Source organism: Bufo gargarizans, chromosome 10, assembly GCF_014858855.1.
Source record: "Bufo gargarizans isolate SCDJY-AF-19 chromosome 10, ASM1485885v1, whole genome shotgun sequence".
Classification (NCBI taxonomy): Eukaryota; Metazoa; Chordata; class Amphibia; order Anura; family Bufonidae; genus Bufo; species Bufo gargarizans.
Genome location: NC_058089.1, coordinates 112,797,861 through 112,814,695, shown reverse-complemented (window position 1 = coordinate 112,814,695; position 16,835 = coordinate 112,797,861). Strand labels below are relative to the sequence as shown.

General features: G+C 48.3%; 1 protein-coding gene across 5 annotated transcripts in view; it reads left to right on the top strand.

Annotated features, from left to right (window-relative positions):
* The first annotated feature begins 597 nt into the window (after nucleotides 1-597).
* The window catches only part of FHOD1 (formin homology 2 domain containing 1), an 83,432-nt gene continuing 67,194 nt past the window's right edge, over nucleotides 598-16,835 (top strand). For all 5 annotated transcript variants that reach the window (XM_044270770.1, XM_044270765.1, XM_044270766.1 and 2 more), the window contains exon 1: nucleotides 598-860. In XM_044270770.1, coding sequence (XP_044126705.1) covers nucleotides 696-860 — 165 coding nt within the window. In that variant the 5' untranslated portion in view covers nucleotides 598-695. The remainder of the gene's footprint in view (nucleotides 861-16,835) is intronic.

The following is a 16,835-nucleotide window of genomic DNA, read 5'->3' as shown; positions in this document are numbered from 1 at the left end:
TTTCTCCTATGTGACAGTCTCCTGTCTTTCTGGCCTGTCAGTTTCTCCTCAGTGACAGTCTCCTGTCTTTCTGGCCTGTCAGTTTCTCCTCAGTGACAGTCTCCTGTCTTTCTGGCCTGTCAGTTTCTCCTCAGTGACAGTCTCCTGTCTCTCAGGTCGGTCAGTTTCTCCTCAGTGACAGTCTCCTGTCCCTCTGGTCGGTCAGTTTCTCCTCAGTGACAGTCTCCTGTCTCTCAGGTCGGTCAGTTTCTCCTCAGTGACAGTCTCCTGTCTTTCTGGCCTGTCAGTTTCTCCTATGTGACAGTCTCCTGTCTCTCTGGCCTGTCAGTTTCTCCTCAGTGACAGTCTCCTGTCTCTCTGGCCTGTCAGTTTCTCCTCAGTGACAGTCTCCTGTCTCTCTGGTCGGTCAGTTTCTCCTCAGTGTCAGCCTCCTGTCTCTCTGGTCGGTCAGTTTCTCCTATGTGACAGTCTCCTGTTCCTCTGGTCGGTCTCTTCCCCCCAGTGACAGTCTCGTCTCTCTGCTCTGTCAATCTCCTCACCCTCCAGTCTCTCCCTCTTTATACTCTGCAGTTCCCGCCCTCGGTGACGTCACGGCCCCGCCCCGGCTCCCGGTGAGCGGCGGACCTAGACTGCAGGCTGTATGTGGAGCAGTGACCGGGGATCCCGGGCAGTTAGCGGTCGCAGCCTTCGCCGCCATGGCTTTCATCCCGTGCCGGGTGCAGTACCTGGACGATGTAGATCCGTTCGTCTGCACCAACTTCCCGGAGCCGCGGAGACCCCCGGTGTATAACTTCCCGGAGACCGCCCCGCTGATCGAGCAGCTGCCCGCACTGTACAAACTGCTGGAGGCCCCGCTCAAGGTATGGGGGTGACCTGGGAAACGAATGTTGGGATCTGTCTGCAGTACTGGGGATGAGTGTAAGCTCTGGGGGTCACACTGCCGTATTGGGGGATGTGATGAGTGTAAGCTCTGGGGGTCAGACTGTAGTACCGGGGATGAGTGTAAGCTCTGGGGGTCACACTGTAGTACCGGGGATGAGTGTAAGCTCTGGGGGTCACACTGTAGTACCGGGGATGAGTGTAAGCTCTGGGGGTCAGACTGTAGTACCGGGGATGAGTGTAAGCTCTGGGGGTCACACTGTAGTACTGGGGATCAGTGTAAGCTCTGGGTGTCACACCGTAGTACTGGGGATCAGTGTAAGCTCTGGGTGTCACACCGTAGTACTGGGGATCAGTGTAAGCTCTGTGGGTCACACTGCGTTGTTGAGGGATGGGATGAGTGTAAGCTCTGTGGGTCACACTGCGTTGTTGAGGGATGGGATGAGTGTAAGCTCTGGGGGTCACACTGTGTTGTTGAGGGATGGGATGAGTGTAAGCTCTGGGGGTCACACTGTGTTGTTGAGGGATGGGATGAGTGTAAGCTCTGGGGGTCACACTGTGTTGTTGAGGGATGGGATGAGTGTAAGCTCTGGGGGTCACACTGCGTTGTTGAGGGATGGGATGAGTGTAAGCTCTGGGGGTCACACTGTGTTGTTGAGGGATGGGATGAGTGTAAGCTCTGGGGGTCACACTGTGTTGTTGAGGGATGGGATGAGTGTAAGCTCTGTGGGTCACACTGCGTTGTTGAGGGATGGGATGAGTGTAAGCTCTGGGGGTCACACTGTGTTGTTGAGGGATGGGATGAGTGTAAGCTCTGGGGGTCACACTGTGTTGTTGAGGGATGGGATGAGTGTAAGCTCTGGGGTACACACTGTGTTGTTGAGGGATGGGATGAGTGTAAGCTCTGTGGGTCACACTGCGTTGTTGAGGGATGGGATGAGTGTAAGCTCTGTGGGTCACACTGCGTTGTTGAGGGATGGGATGAGTGTAAGCTCTGGGGGTCACACTGTGTTGTTGAGGGATGGGATGAGTGTAAGCTCTGGGGGTCACACTGTGTTGTTGAGGGATGGGATGAGTGTAAGCTCTGGGGGTCACACTGCGTTGTTGAGGGATGGGATGAGTGTAAGCTCTGGGGGTCACACTGCGTTGTTGAGGGATGGGATGAGTGTAAGCTCTGGGGGTCACACTGTGTTGTTGAGGGATGGGATGAGTGTAAGCTCTGGGGGTCACACTGTGTTGTTGAGGGATGGGATGAGTGTAAGCTCTGGGGGTCACACTGTGTTGTTGAGGGATGGGATGAGTGTAAGCTCTGGGGGTCACACTGTGTTGTTGAGGGATGGGATGAGTGTAAGCTCTGGGGGTCACACTGCGTTGTTGAGGGATGGGATGAGTGTAAGGTTTGTGGGGTCACACTGCGGTATTGGTGGATGGAATGAGTGTAAGCTCTGTGGGTCACACTGCGTTGTTGAGGGATGGGATGAGTGTAAGGTTTGTGGGGTCACACTGCGGTATTGGTGGATGGAATGAGTGTAAGCTCTGTGGGCCACGCTGCAGTTTTGAGGTTACCCTTATATTTGTGTGATACCACTACATAGCCTTTAGGACATCACTGCGACTTTGGCCGTTTAGGTCACATGACGTCGCTCCTGGTTATAACGCTTCTCTTTCAATTCTCTGGGGGAGGTCACATGACTTCTGCGGCACGTGACGCCTGTTGACACCTTCTTTATCTGTGCTCTCCTGGATAGGCTGTCGTCCATATTTTGCGACTAACTTTATGACTATGTTCACATTTTGGACTTTATGCACAACTTGTCTCCTGTCCTTAGACTATGGGGTGTGGTTCTTCCCTATTGGGGGACTGCTAAGCAAAGAGACGTTGACACCCCACTATTATAAATGGGCCCTGCCCCCTTGGCATCATGCCCTGCCGTAGTGGTGTCGCCCTGGAGGGTTATTTATGGCTCCACTAAGTCACTTCTTGACGCTGTAATGTTTTCCACCGATGGCCCTTGGTGACCCTCCCACCTCGGAGCCCAGCAATCCTATCATAATCCTCTGCTGGCCGTGAAAGCCTCTTGTGACAGTGATCTGCAGCCCTGTCCTGCGTGGGATAAAATAGAGGGGGTGTATATATATATATATATATATATATATATATCTCTATCTCTATCAGGATCTGGTATTGTGCCTTAATGAAGCCGAGGCCTTGAAACGCGTGTGGTTTTGCAGTTTGTTCCTCTGGCCTTCGCCTTCCTTGCTTTTGAATATTCTCTCTAATCCGTTTCGCAGCTAATCCCGAGGATGCGAGCAGCATGGCAGAGCGGGCTCCTGCCAGGTGAAAGGGTTAAGCCTCGTGTCCGGGAAGACGTGATCACGCCCTTCTTCCATATATGTGTCTATCCCAAATTTAGCTGAAGTAACTGTTGGCAGGCCTGGCGCAGTCTGCCGGCTCGGTGGAACATACCTCTCTCCATGACCCCTTTGATCGCTGCTCTCTGCTTTTATTTAAATCTCTCCTGACTTCTAAATAGCTTTGCAGTCTCCATGAAGACAAGACCCTGATGGGGACCCCCTGCAAGGCCTTGTACTGGTCTGATATAAGGGGGGAGGTTCAATATACGGTAAACATCCTGGACTCCAGACTGATACATTGTAACAAACTATCAGGCCAGGAGACAGATTTGTGTTCACAGAGGATTGTCCACACTGGATACAATTGTAACAAACCCTCAGCTGTATGAAGTATGTGCAGATTTGTAGCCTCTTGATGCAAACAAGAATATTGCCATTCGTTGACAGTAAGCAGAGATCTTTAAAGTTTTGAGACACAAAGGGCATTTGCGAGGGCAGCCGACTTTAGGTAAAGGAGTGAGTGTTTTACACCCAGTATGGAGGGTATGTGTGCGGACCTACCTAGTCCTGCTCGTATAGGACCCTCCCCGGACCATATTGCCAAACATCCTGTTTCCATTTAAATGAACTTTATATCGGTCTAGGAGACCACGGAGGTCTGATGATGTAAGTGCCACGGGGAATCCTAACCTGCAGCTGTATTAGACCATATTCACACACAAATCAGTGGCTGTCAGTCTTTCCATTTATTTTTCTCCGACTAGGTCATTATCTTGGTTTTAAACTTAAAATGCTGGTGCAAAAAAAAGCGACCAGGTAGGTGTGCAGTGTGTGTCCACGCTGGGCCTAGATCTGGCGGTGTCCTGTATTGTAAAGGCTTTGTTCACACTAGGGTTAGTCACCTGACAGATCTTATTGTCAGGTTTCCGCACAGGTGTCCGTCCTGTCACATGATCGTCCTCTGGTATGTAGCACCGGGTAAGTACCCTGTGTCCCACTTCAGGGCTCTACGGCAGAACCAGTTTGGTCAGACGTGTGGTGGATGAGAGTCTTATGTTAATGTGTCACAAGTAAAGGAAAGTTTGGAATGTGCGAGTGTAGGTAACGAGCGGCCGCGGCGACTCACGGTGCTCGCCGTCACCGGCCCCTTACTGTACAGAGGATACACTCTTACTACAGTCTCTGAGTAGTAACGAAAAGTTCTGCAGCTCTCTGATATCCCTTGTGTTTCTTGTCAGTGTCAGGATCTCTGCTTGCTGTCAGTGGTGAAAACCTGTTAAATCTAAGGGTTTGCTACACTTGCTTCCTGTGAACTCCAGACTGTATCAAGGGGGAGAGAGAGAAGTGTGATGACCACCTCAACCTCGTCCTTGCTCACACAGGTTGTGACTTTGTACACCAGGGGTCAGCAACCTTTGGCACTCCCGCTGCTGAGAAACTACAACTCCCAGCATGTACACCTGCTTGTAAATCCTAAGTGAATGGAGCGCTCTGGGAGTTGTAATCTCAGAACAGCCGGAGGTTGCTGATCCCTGATGTACACGGTCCACCCGTAGGGGCACAGATCTCTCTGCTGTCCCGGACTCCGGGCTAATGGCTGTCAGGCTGTGTAGTATATACAGCGTTCAATGCTCCTCATGTATACCTCCGACTCGTGCCCACTGCCAGTGCAAAAAAGAGTATGCCAGGGTATACTTTTTTTTACTGTGACTTTTTGCATAGGTAAGTGCAGTTGACTATGCGTTCATCTTTACTATTAGACACTGGCTCAACGGAGGCCAAAAGAACACGATTTGCCATTTATCAGGTGAATGGTGGGCCGGTAGGTACATCTGATGTATTCACCGGGTGCCTTCCTCCGTCTAGGGCTGGGGCCTCAGTCACATTTCCGCTTTTCTCAGATGTGTGCTATTGACATTTTCCACTAACCGCACACTTACCCACTGGTTTTCCACAGATCGCAGTGGAAAATACACGGGGGCATGCACTGCTATGGTGCAGACTGAACACGCCCATTGAATACAGATGACACATGGACTAAACACGGATTCTTCACGGATGAAACGCAGTTGTATTTTCCACAGTTGTCAAATGGACGTAAAAAGTGAACATGGCCTCAAATTCAATAAAACCCCCAGCTGTGCGGGCAGGGACATTTCTTGCGGACCCGTTTATCTCAGTGGGCCCCACAAAAAAAATTTGAACATGTCCTATTCTTGTCCGTTTTGGTGGCATGCACTTTGCCAGTATCCGTGTTTTGCGGATCTGCGATTTTCAGACTGCAGAACGCTTACGGCCGCATTCATTCGCCCTGTGAGTAAGCAGAGTTGATGAGGAATTCGGCCGCAAAGGGAGGAAATAAATCAAAACTGGTGGGACGGTAAAGGGCTGTAGTCGCCAATGGCAACCAGTCGGCTTCCAGCTGTACTTTTGTGACACTTTGTTGCCGTGGGCACCGGTTTTGATACATTTCACCTAAAGTCTATTAGAAAATTGGATATTTTTTCTATTATATGTTATATGTTTTATTTATTATATATTATATGTTTTATCCAGCATCCAACAATCCAGAAAGTCTGATCCTTTCTGGATTAAAGGGGGCAATGGAAATGGTTGGTTGATGCCAGTAGTTGCCATTAATAACAGGAGGGCATTCATGGACCCTGGAAAAGGAGCCAGGCTAGCCCCTCGTTATGCTGCAGATGACCCCCAGATATGCTGCACAGGGGTGAAGAGCTGCCAGACATGGGATCTGCTGTCAGTGATGTGAATGGAGTTTTCTCCGTCCTCCCCCATATATGTACAGGACGAGGTGTCCTCCGGATCGTGTATCTGCAGCTTGTATGCCGCTGCGGATTCTGAGGCCTGTAATTGCTGCTGTTCCCCTGAGGCTGTCAGTGGCTGCAGGCCTGACATGAGGCCCTGTCCCGTCCTGCGCCTCCTGTGCATCGTCACCCTGGGTTCCTGCCTTTCATTGTGCATTTTTCTTATTATTGCATAGTTTAGAGGCGGTGAAAGGTATTTGCATTATTTTGTCCCCCCCCCCCCCCCCTCATTAAAGGGATTTCACAGTGTACTGTCGCCTAGGCTTCTAGTATACTCGGTTTCATTTCCTCACAGTTTTTATGATCTCTGTTTGCTTTCAGTGAATGATCTAGCCTTTCAGAGGGTTACAATGTATCCTTCATGGGCCGGTTTTGATACATTGTAGCAAACAGGACAGGAGAGATGTGTGCCATTAAAGGGGTTGTCTCACTTCAGCAAGTGGCATTTATCATGTAGAGAAAGGCAGTTATCCAATGTCTAGTCCATGCCCCCCAATGCCCAGGCCCCTCATATAGATTATACTTATCCCGCTCCCCGGCACCGGCGTCGCTCCCGATCCCGGCACGGCTGCCACTGCATCTCCCCGCTGAGCAGATGAAAACAACCGGCAACGGGGGGAGCATCCACGACGGGGACAAGCCTCCCTGGGCATTGGGCGGGCATGTTTTAAACTTTATCTAACCCCTTTAATACCAGGCACTTACTAATGTATTGTGATGATTGTCCATATTGCCCCTTTACTGTCAGGATTCATTTTTCCATCACCTTATGCACTGCTCGTATCCAGGGATTACGACCACCCTGCAATCCAGCAGCGGTGGCCAGGCTTGCACGCTTGTTGGCCTTTCTGGTGGCTGGGACCATGGGAACGCACATGTGCTGGTGCTTTTTCCTAAAATGTGCAAGCACGACCACCGATGCTGGATTTCAGGGTGGTCATAACCATGGAAACAAGCAGTGTATAATGCGATGGAAAAATGAATCCAGCCAGCAAAGGAGACAATATGGACAATAACAATACATTAGTAAGTGCCTGTAACAGTAGCTATGTGTTTTATCTGTGATTACTGGAACCTTATAGGTGCTGGATTATCAGATATTCTGTATTACTGGATGTTCACAGTAAAAAGCTCAAAATAAAATATCACCCAAAACTGGTCAACTAATTAGTTCTTTCTTCTCCTAGTCTTAAGACAGTCCACATTATATTGCAGTCCTGTGCCAGTTTATTGGAGGCTCTGGGTGCCAGATGAAAGGAATCTTACTGTATACGTATATATAAATTCGGGTCAGGTCGTTGCAGAGGTGCATTGTTATCTGGGGCTCGCTGCTCCCTGTCTCCGGTGTTGGGTCTTTCTTCTCCCGGGGAGCTCTGGAGGAGTCCACCGCTCACTTCCTATTGTGACTGCAGAACATCCTGCTCCACGACTTCTCGTAACTTTTTACTCATTTTTGACGTGTACAAGGAAGATTTTGTTTTTCTTCTTTGGTTATTGTGTAACTGCGATCCTCAGGAGGTTACTTCAGAGATTCTGATTGCTGCCCCCCCACATTCTTCTTGGCAATATAATTGGGGTTATATCAGCTTTTATGTTGCAGGGAATGATAGGAGTTGTAGTTTCATAGCATCTAGGTTGCAGATCCTTTGATTTTTATACCATGGGGTAGTCTCTCATAGGAAGCCAGTTGATGACTGGGCATGGCAATGGTTGTGGAGGCATTCTGGGGGTTGTAGGTCTGCAGGAGTAGAGGTTGCCTACCACTTAAGATGGCCATATATTTGAGATAAAGATCGTCCGCGTTGCGAATGATCCCACCAATTAAACTGCGTCGGTTTTTTATAAGAACAGACTCCCTGGTGCTTGAGCTCAATGGCAATTGATTATCTGAATTCAGCCGATAGTACCATCAACATGCATTTTCGTCTGATGAATGGCCGACGTTTCCCAGCATGGCGGATGGCATTTTCAGCAGACAAGAGCTTGCCGTTGCTGGTCGCAAACGCTCGCTTGTGCTAGTTCGCCGAAATTTGCCATACCGGCCGACTTTAATCTTATGTGGTCACCTTTAGAATCCATTGTATTCTTTTCTCTCATCCATCCAGTAATCCAGAATAACTGATAATCCATCTATAGGCCCCTGCCGGATTAACAGATTACCTGAATGTCTGTCTGGTTTTCGGCGTACCAGGTCTGTGGTGGTCAGGCGCATCGGGGACGCGTCCAGCCGCGTTCTTCAGTGGTCACCCACGTGCTTGCTCCATGTTTTAAATTGCACGTCCAATGATCCAGAAGTTCCAGTAATCTGGCGCACCGTCTGTTCAAAGCCATCCGTATTAATGGAGCTTTTCCATATTATATACGGTTTTGCTTACAACCATTCCATTTAAAATATTCGTACCGCCTGTTTGCCGTCATTTAACCCCTTCTGCCTCTGCTTCTCTGTCATCACCCTGGGATACTGGATCACCAGTATCCATCCGTCTGATACTTTCTGATTTTTATATTCATGTTCATAGGTTTTGTGATTTCGTAATGTGTGTTGCTTACATTGCACATGCTAAAAGTGATTGCTTCATTGTGACTCCGCATGAGGCCGAGGGCTACCCCTGAGGCCTGGTGGCGGCACTAGTCCTCTTTCCATTGACTTCAGTCTGAACCTTTTCTTTATATCTCAGGGCTTTGCACTTTTAACAATTCTCTGGTATACTTCAGCTGTGACTGGTGCCACATAACATTGTACCAGACCTCCAGCTGTGAGAAGTCTCAGATCAGGACTGGTTTTCCGCTAATCATTGTCATGTGGTCATTTTTTTTTGTTTACACTCAATCGAGAAAACAGGTTGTGGTCGGATCCAGCTGTTGCCGCTGCGGGCTCGTCACAGTGGAGTAGTTGCTTGTGCCAGGTCAAGTGTAAGGCCTATAAACAAAATTAACATTCACTGACAGCAAGCAGAGTTTTTAAAAATTGTCAAGTTTAAAGGAGACTAATATATCATATATTTTAATTTTTTTATTGGAAATAGTTGTGGGCAGGTGTTGGAGGTTAGAGGGCCCCTTTACGTCTGGATGAGGCCTGTAGTCCACGTTGTGGTGGCTCCTTCTGTCTGCATTGTCCTGCTGGAGGAGATTAGGCGGTCCCCTTGTTCCAGGGCCTCTCTGTCCCCGCGCTATCTGTCCTGCACAGCAGCTTGGACTATACACGTCTCACGCGTGATTGCTCCCATACACAGACCTTATCGCGGCTCCAGCAGGTTTACTGCCTATTAATATACACCTCTCATTGTTCTATGGCCCAAGAGGTTTGGCCCTTGCTCATGGCTGGAGCTGCTGCAATCTTCACGGTGTAGTCTACAGAATCCCCCGGTATATCTCTGTCACTAGGACACAGCCCTTTAATTTGGGGCATCTACAGGAGGGTGAATCTTCACTCATGGAGGCAAAATCCAGCACTTACTAGAGGAGCTCTCCCCTCTCCTGACATGTCACCCTCCCCTGCATCCCCCATATAATAACAGTTCTGGATCATCTATTCTTATGACTCTATGTTGCACAATCCTTTATTATTCCTGCTAGAACTTATGAACAATTTGCAAGTCGTCCATCTGGGTGTTATTAGTTGGGGTGTGTCCCACACCTTTTCCACTCCCCTTTATTCCAAACTGCCGTCAATTCATTCTTCTAGTAGGAATAATAGAGGAACAGCACAACATTGAGTTATAGGAAAAGATGCTGCAGAATTGTTATTGCATGAGGAATACATGAGCTACTTACAGACATGTCAGGAGAGGTGGCAGCTTTTTTTTTTTTTTTTTTTTTTAAAGGGATTCTCTCAGATTTTCATATTGATGGCATGTCCTCAGGAAAGGTGATCAGTGGGGGTCCGAGTGCTGGAAGCCCTGCCAATCTGCTGTTTTAAGAGCATGCCGCCTCCTTCTCACAGCTTACCCAAAACAGTGCCATCCATTGTATAGTGTCTGTTTTTGGTAATGCAGCCCAGCCCCATTCGCTTGCTTGTGACCTCACTGGACTCTTCAAACAACTGATCGTCGGGGTGCAGGGAGCCGGACCCCCCCCCCCCCATCCAAAATTGATAAGCCATCCTGAGGATAGGCCATCCATCTTGATCCCATAGACCCCTTTTAAGGCCTCCCTACCCCATATACTCTTGTATACTGAACAGGGACAGTTGGGATGAAAGCTTCCCCCTTCCCCAATTGATACCTCACAGTCCTATTAATTGTCTGGATGAACCTTGTGCCTGTGTTTCTCCCCAGTTCCCTGGATCATGAATGGAATGCCAGTACTGCAGTGAAAACTGACACTGAGTATGAGAGGGGAGATGTTCTGTAAAAAGCGGAGTGAGACTTTGCTGATGAGAATATTGATGAAAGATTACAGAAAAATAGAAGAGGGCCAGGATCGTCGCTGACCCCCACTGTTTCTCCCTTCTCTAATTATAAGCCTGTCTGCCTTTTATAATGGTCTTAAGCCTCAGACAAGAATGTGCCCCCTCCCCCATCACAGATTTGGAATAATTGCGTTTTCCTCTTTTCTGCTGCTTGAGTTTGGATGAAGCGTCCTGATCACAAAACAACCTGCAGCGAAAAACCTGACCACGGCGAAGAAATGAAGCGATTGCTGTTAAGCAGTTGTCAGGGCCAAAATAGAGGAAACGCCCCAAAGATGTACTGTATCTGATATTTAAAGGGGCTGTCCCATTACGAAAACTTGTCCCCTATACACAGGGTAGGGGGATAAGTAACTGCTGTAGTTTTGGCATTTTGTTCATGAATTGGGGAAATGAAGATGAAGAATTTGGTAAAAGTCTCTGTGTTCCTACATTTGGCTTAAAAAAAACGACATCAAATACTGCCACAAAAACTGCGCGCTTCGTGCTTATAATATATATATATTTTTTTTCCAGTCTTTAATTGCAGTATGCTAAACCATATTTTCTGTTCCCTGGAAACCATCAACAAGCAGGCTTTTTAATGACCGAGCTTATGGCTTTGTTAGGCTACTTTCACACTAGCGTTTTTCTTTTCCGGCACTGAGTTCCGTCCTAGGGGCTCAATACCAGAAAAGAACTGATCAGTTTCATCCCCATGTATTCTGAATAGAGAGAAATCCGTTCAGGATGCATCAGGATGTCTTCAGTTCAGTCACTGAACGGCGTTTTGGACGGAGGAAATACCGCAGCATGCTGCAGTATTATCTCCGTCCAAAATTCCGGATCAGTTGACGGGATGCCGGATTCGGCATTAATTTACATTGAAATGTAATAGTGCTAGATCCGACATTAAAAATACGGCAATGCCGGACCCAGACCGGTAAAAATGTGAAAAATTATATATAACGGATCAGTTTCTCCGGATGACATACAGAGAGACGGATCCATTCTTGCAATGCATTTGTAAGACTGATCCGCATCCGGATACATCTACAAATGCTGTCCGTTTGCATGCAGAAGTGTGAACGTAGCCTTATAAGGGTGTCATAGGACAGTGTAGGGGACCTATAGAGACTGTCAGAGGGGCGGTCGGCTCTCTGGCCTCTGCAGGCTTTACATTTTGGCCGATGTCCTCCTAACAATGCTCAGTACATCGCCCTCCTGCCGGGTATCGGATTGTTACTGGAGAGGTCAGGGGTCGTGTTTGGTTTCAGCCCCCCCCACACCTCCCGCTGCTGCTCTGGTGCCTCATATGCCGGTTACTGTTTGTTGTCATTCTGATACGTTGACGTCAGACTTGTCACCCCGCATACAATGCTATGTCAGCCTGCTGGCACTCCAGTCAGAGGTTCTTAAGAATGCACCCCATGTCTTAGAAAGGATCCACCTTCATCTACAGATCTCCCAGCACAGGACTGAGCTGTGACCACATTACCTAATCCACGGAGAGCTGCTCTGCAGTGTAAACCTTGGGGGCACGGCTGCCCATATCGTAATATTCCACAATACTACTTTTTCCTCTGGTGCTTCTGGGGGGGGGGTCCCTTTATAGTCCCATCATCACTACAACTTGCAATCACTTTATGATCAGTGGGGGTCTAACCTGAAAGACCCCCCACTGAAGCTGAGAGTTAAGGGGCTGCAGTACTCCGACTTTACCCTGCAGAGTGGGTGGCAAGTGGATGCAATACTGCTGCCCCTTCACTTTCTGGATCGGATCCCCAGGAGTCAGACAGCGATGGCATATCGTAGGGATGTGAACACTAGAGGCTGCACTCCTGGATAATACGTTGTCCCTACACTGATACATTGTAACAAACTATCAGGATAGGAAGGATATTTGTGCTGGTAATGAAACCATAGAGTAACCTGGCCAAGTGCTGGTCTCTTCCAGGGTCGTTCTCTTTCTAGGCCTGTCCGTACCCAGTAGTGCTGTCTAGTGATCGGGGTGGTTTTCTTACAATTAAGAAGTCAAAATAGGAATTGCATCACCTCTGAACCAAGGATGAACATTAGGGTGGAGTTCCCCCTTTAATCGATATCCAGGGCAGGTGTGCATTCAGCCCTCCTACCGACTGGGGTCATGGACAGGGACGGACCGTAACCTGTGCAGGGGTATGTGGAATGTCACTGCGCTCTCTCTGAGAGCGCTCTGACAGCTGCTGTCTAATAACAGCAAGGGACTATTAATACCATACAGACAGCGACCCTGACCCGATCTGCGTGTGCAGGCCTAAAATCCAGGCAGCCAATAAGAAAGGGGGTAGGTCTTGGTACAAGTAAGTTTTATTTGAAATACAGTCATGTACACATGTAGATGGCTATTGGAGGAACCCCGATTTCACCTCCCCGATACACATGCATGCTGGACACAGCCAAGCATGCATGTATTCTCAATTGGGGAGAGGAGAGTGAGCTACTGGGAGACACCTTCTCTTCAGACAACTCTTATGGCACCTTCTATCCAACGAGACCATAGGATAAGGTTGAAATATCCAACATGCCCAATCCCCCATATAATTAGGGAGACCCCTCCACCATACACATTAGGTGGTTGGCCAGCCGGTCTCAATAAAAGCAGCAAGTTTGGCTAAATGCAACGTTCCCCAACCTGTGGCTCTACAGTTGTTGCAACTCTACACCTCCCATTATGCCCGATGGGAGTTGTAGTTTTGCAACAGTTGGAGAGTCCTGGTTGGAGATTACTGCTCTACTGTATGTGGCCAGCTTTATCAGTTATAGCCTGGACCTCAGACTGATGCATTGCAACAAACTCTCAGCATGTGAGGGAGATTTGTGCCGCTGATGTGTTCAGCTCACAGTGGCTTGTCTAGAGTGGATGCAACTGCAACAAAACCTTAGCTGTGAGAAGCGGATATAAACAAAGGTGTTTCCATTCACTGACAGCAAGTGGAGGAAGTTTTCATTAGAAAGCGGCAGAACTTTCCACGATGCAGCAATTTACCTGTATCCTGGCTCTGTAGATCTGGTGAGCGCCCTCCGTTTTCTCTTAGGAATGCGTTGTTGTTTTGGTCAGATGTGGCCCCCTCCAGAGCATGTGAAGCGGGGCCCCTGTGCCTCATCTCCCCCGTCTCCGAGCGCATTAGTCATCGGCGTGTTTGCAGCTCTGGGCAGCCACATCTGTTACGGGTTATGGTTTTCCCATTTTTAGCTGCTCTCTGGCACAGACAGGACCTTCTGGCATCTGTATTTTGAGGACGGGGTCCCTGGCACTGGGACAGGATTGGGAAACTGCAGCTAGAAATGTTGGCCTGATCCTGGGAAGACGGCGGCTCCGCAGCAGAATTCCCTCCCAGCATCCCAAATCTCTGCTTGTTTGTTACAGGGGAAGCACCCAGCTTTCCTAGAGTCCTGAACCGCCACCTGCTCCCTTACTTCTACATACAAAGGTCAGTTTGAGGCCTCTTTCACACTACCGTTTTTTTTTTTTTCAGTTTTGCGGTCCGTTTTTTGCATTCCGTATACGGAACCATTCCTTTCGATGGTTCCGCAAAAAAAAACGGAATGTGTTGCGTATGCATTCCGTTTCCGTATTTCCGTTTTTCCGTTCCGTTGAAAGATAGAACATGTCCTATTATTGCCCGCAAATCACGGTCCGTGGCTCCATTCAAGTCAATGGGTCTGCAAAAAAAAACTGAACACATACGGAAATGCATCCGTATGTCTTCCGTTTCCGTTCCGTTTTTTCTGAACCATCTATTGAAAATGTTATGCCCAGCCCAATTTTTTCTATGTAATTACTGTATACTGTATATGCCATACGGAAGAACGGAAACAGAACCACAACAGAAGCAAAAAACGGAACAACTGATCCGTGAAAAACGGACCGCAAAACACTGAAATGGACATACTGTAGTGTGAAAGAGGCCTGACTGTCAGGATGTTGGGAAAGCCTGGTGCTGACTTGAAGGTCCTATTGGCTGTCACTCAGCTTTTCCAGGAAGTTATGTATGTTTGATATATCTCCAGGCTCCTGAATGGCCGGTCAGCCTATAATTTCAGTACCTCTGCTTGCATTCTTCAGTTATTCAGTAGCTATAGAAAGTTGAGTGGCTGTGCTCGCTATCTGGCTTCTCCAGTGACCTACACTTCTGTTCTTCATTATATTAATTCCTGGGAAAGCTGGATGATAATTAATATCAACGCCATGACCGCACCCAGATATCCCCAAATTTTGACAAATCAGCTCAGCTATAGCCATAAAGGAGCAGGAGGCTGTATGGCCACAAAATGAGTCCTGTTTGCCCATTAGGAAAGCTGGGTGGTAGCCCAGGCCTAACGACGTCCGTGTTGATTGTGACCCAGCTTTCCCAGGCACAGATACAACAGGAGAGTGAACCAGACCACTTGTCCTTGCGGCCGCCATCATCTCTGGACTCTGGCGTTGCCACTGACGCTTTGTTTGTTTGATGAAGTATTTTATTTAATATTGATAAGGAGCTGGTGACACCCGAGAGTCCCTGCCGATCTGCACCGCCAGAGATGACGTGAAAGGGGGCAGCACCCAGAGCACTCTGTTATTTCACCTGCCTGTGGGATCGTGCCTCAGTGAGCTGCTCAGCAGTGTAAACAATGGGGGCAGTAATATATGCGTGGTATATATATTTTATGGATGCCTCTATATAGAATACATGTTTACCAACAGATAAGCTGTACCCCCTTGGAACGCCCCCCCCCCCCCCAAACTCACCTTGAAATCCCCACCCATTTTGGTGCAGCACAGCGGCAGCCCAGATTTGCGGGGACAGTACCTGAAAATTTGGGAATGCTGCCTGTCATACTTTTTTCTTATTTATTTTTTTATAAAATCGTGTAACAGCCTGATAGAAGCTCCGACATGTCACCCATAGGGTCCCATTATACCTCTAACATAGGCTGTGTGTGAACAGAGCTGAATCTTCTAGGCCACGGTGCGTTGTTGCAATTCCGTACATTATAGCGAAGCTGGGGGTGATTCCTGGCAGCCTGAGGGCGATGCTGATTATTACGTGTTGCGTCCTCATCAGGTGAACTTCATATTTAACGGTTCAGCGGTGTGACCTGTAATTTCTCTTGTCTGGCTATGTGGAGTGTTAAGGGATTTAAAGGGACAGCAGACAGGTGGCCATTGTAGGATTAAGCTGAGTAAATAGTGACGTCCCTTTAAGAGTTTCCTGTCCTCCGTTCTTGTGTTTAAGCCTCCAGCGGCCTGTTAATTATTGATTTACGTTATCACAACAGGAGGCATCTACATCCTTGTCTGTTTATAACGTCTGCTGTAATGATGGAGGGCCGAGCCGCATGCTACCTTTGGCCTCCCCGTGTGGTGTGTGTCACATTCCGGGCATTCCTGGCGGTAAGGTGTGCTGAAAATGATTTATCGCTGTCATTTGAACGCGTGCGCTCGTCGGCGAGGAATCCATTTTGTTGTGTTGCATCAGTGGGGTTCATGTATAGAGTAGGGCTACCCCTGGCACCCGGTGACCACTGAGCATTACGTGTACAGGCAAGAGGGAGGAGTTACCACAACAACCAATCAGATCACTTGTTAATATAAAGCTTGATTGGCTGCTTTGACAACTGAGGTCCGTATTTTTCACAGGGTCTGGAGTCCATTATATATATTTTTTTTTTTCACGGGGTCCGGTCTGGGGTCTGTAATCTTTCACGGGGTCCGGTCTGGGGTCTGTAATCTTTCACGGGGTCCGGTCTGGGGTCTGTAATCTTTCACGTGGTCAGTATTTTATTTTTTCATTTCCGCCATGTGAACATGCCCTGGGAGAGCTGGGTGACCACCTATGCTGATCCTATAATGGCAGCCATATTGGCTATCATCACAATTTTAGAAGAAACCCTGGCAAGATCCTTTGCGATCCCCGCGTCTTCATCAGGACAATGAGTTTTCTCAAGCAGCTGAGACGCTCTATTGTCACGTTTTTTCTGCCCTGGGGAGAGCAAATTATCTTCCCACTGAGACGGGACAAACCAGTTTTCGTGTTTGGGTAAAGCGGAGTCCTTTTTAATACATTTTCTTTTCTCACAGACTTATAGTAGAAGCTTTCTTTATGCAATATTTTAGCTTTTTTTTCCTTGTGCCACCTGATCTGGGTGCAGTCTCAGCAGTCAGGCACTGCAGTATAATATCCAGCATTGACCGGGCCCCGGAGGATCTTTTACGTGTGTATTACACCGCTGCTGCATTGTCTTCTGTGGTGGCTTCTGCTATTTTTGTTCCTGTGCCAGGCAGGTCTGTATTTTTCACAGGGGCTGGTCTGGAGTCTGTATTTTTCACAGGGGCTGGTCTGGAGTCTGTATTTTTCACA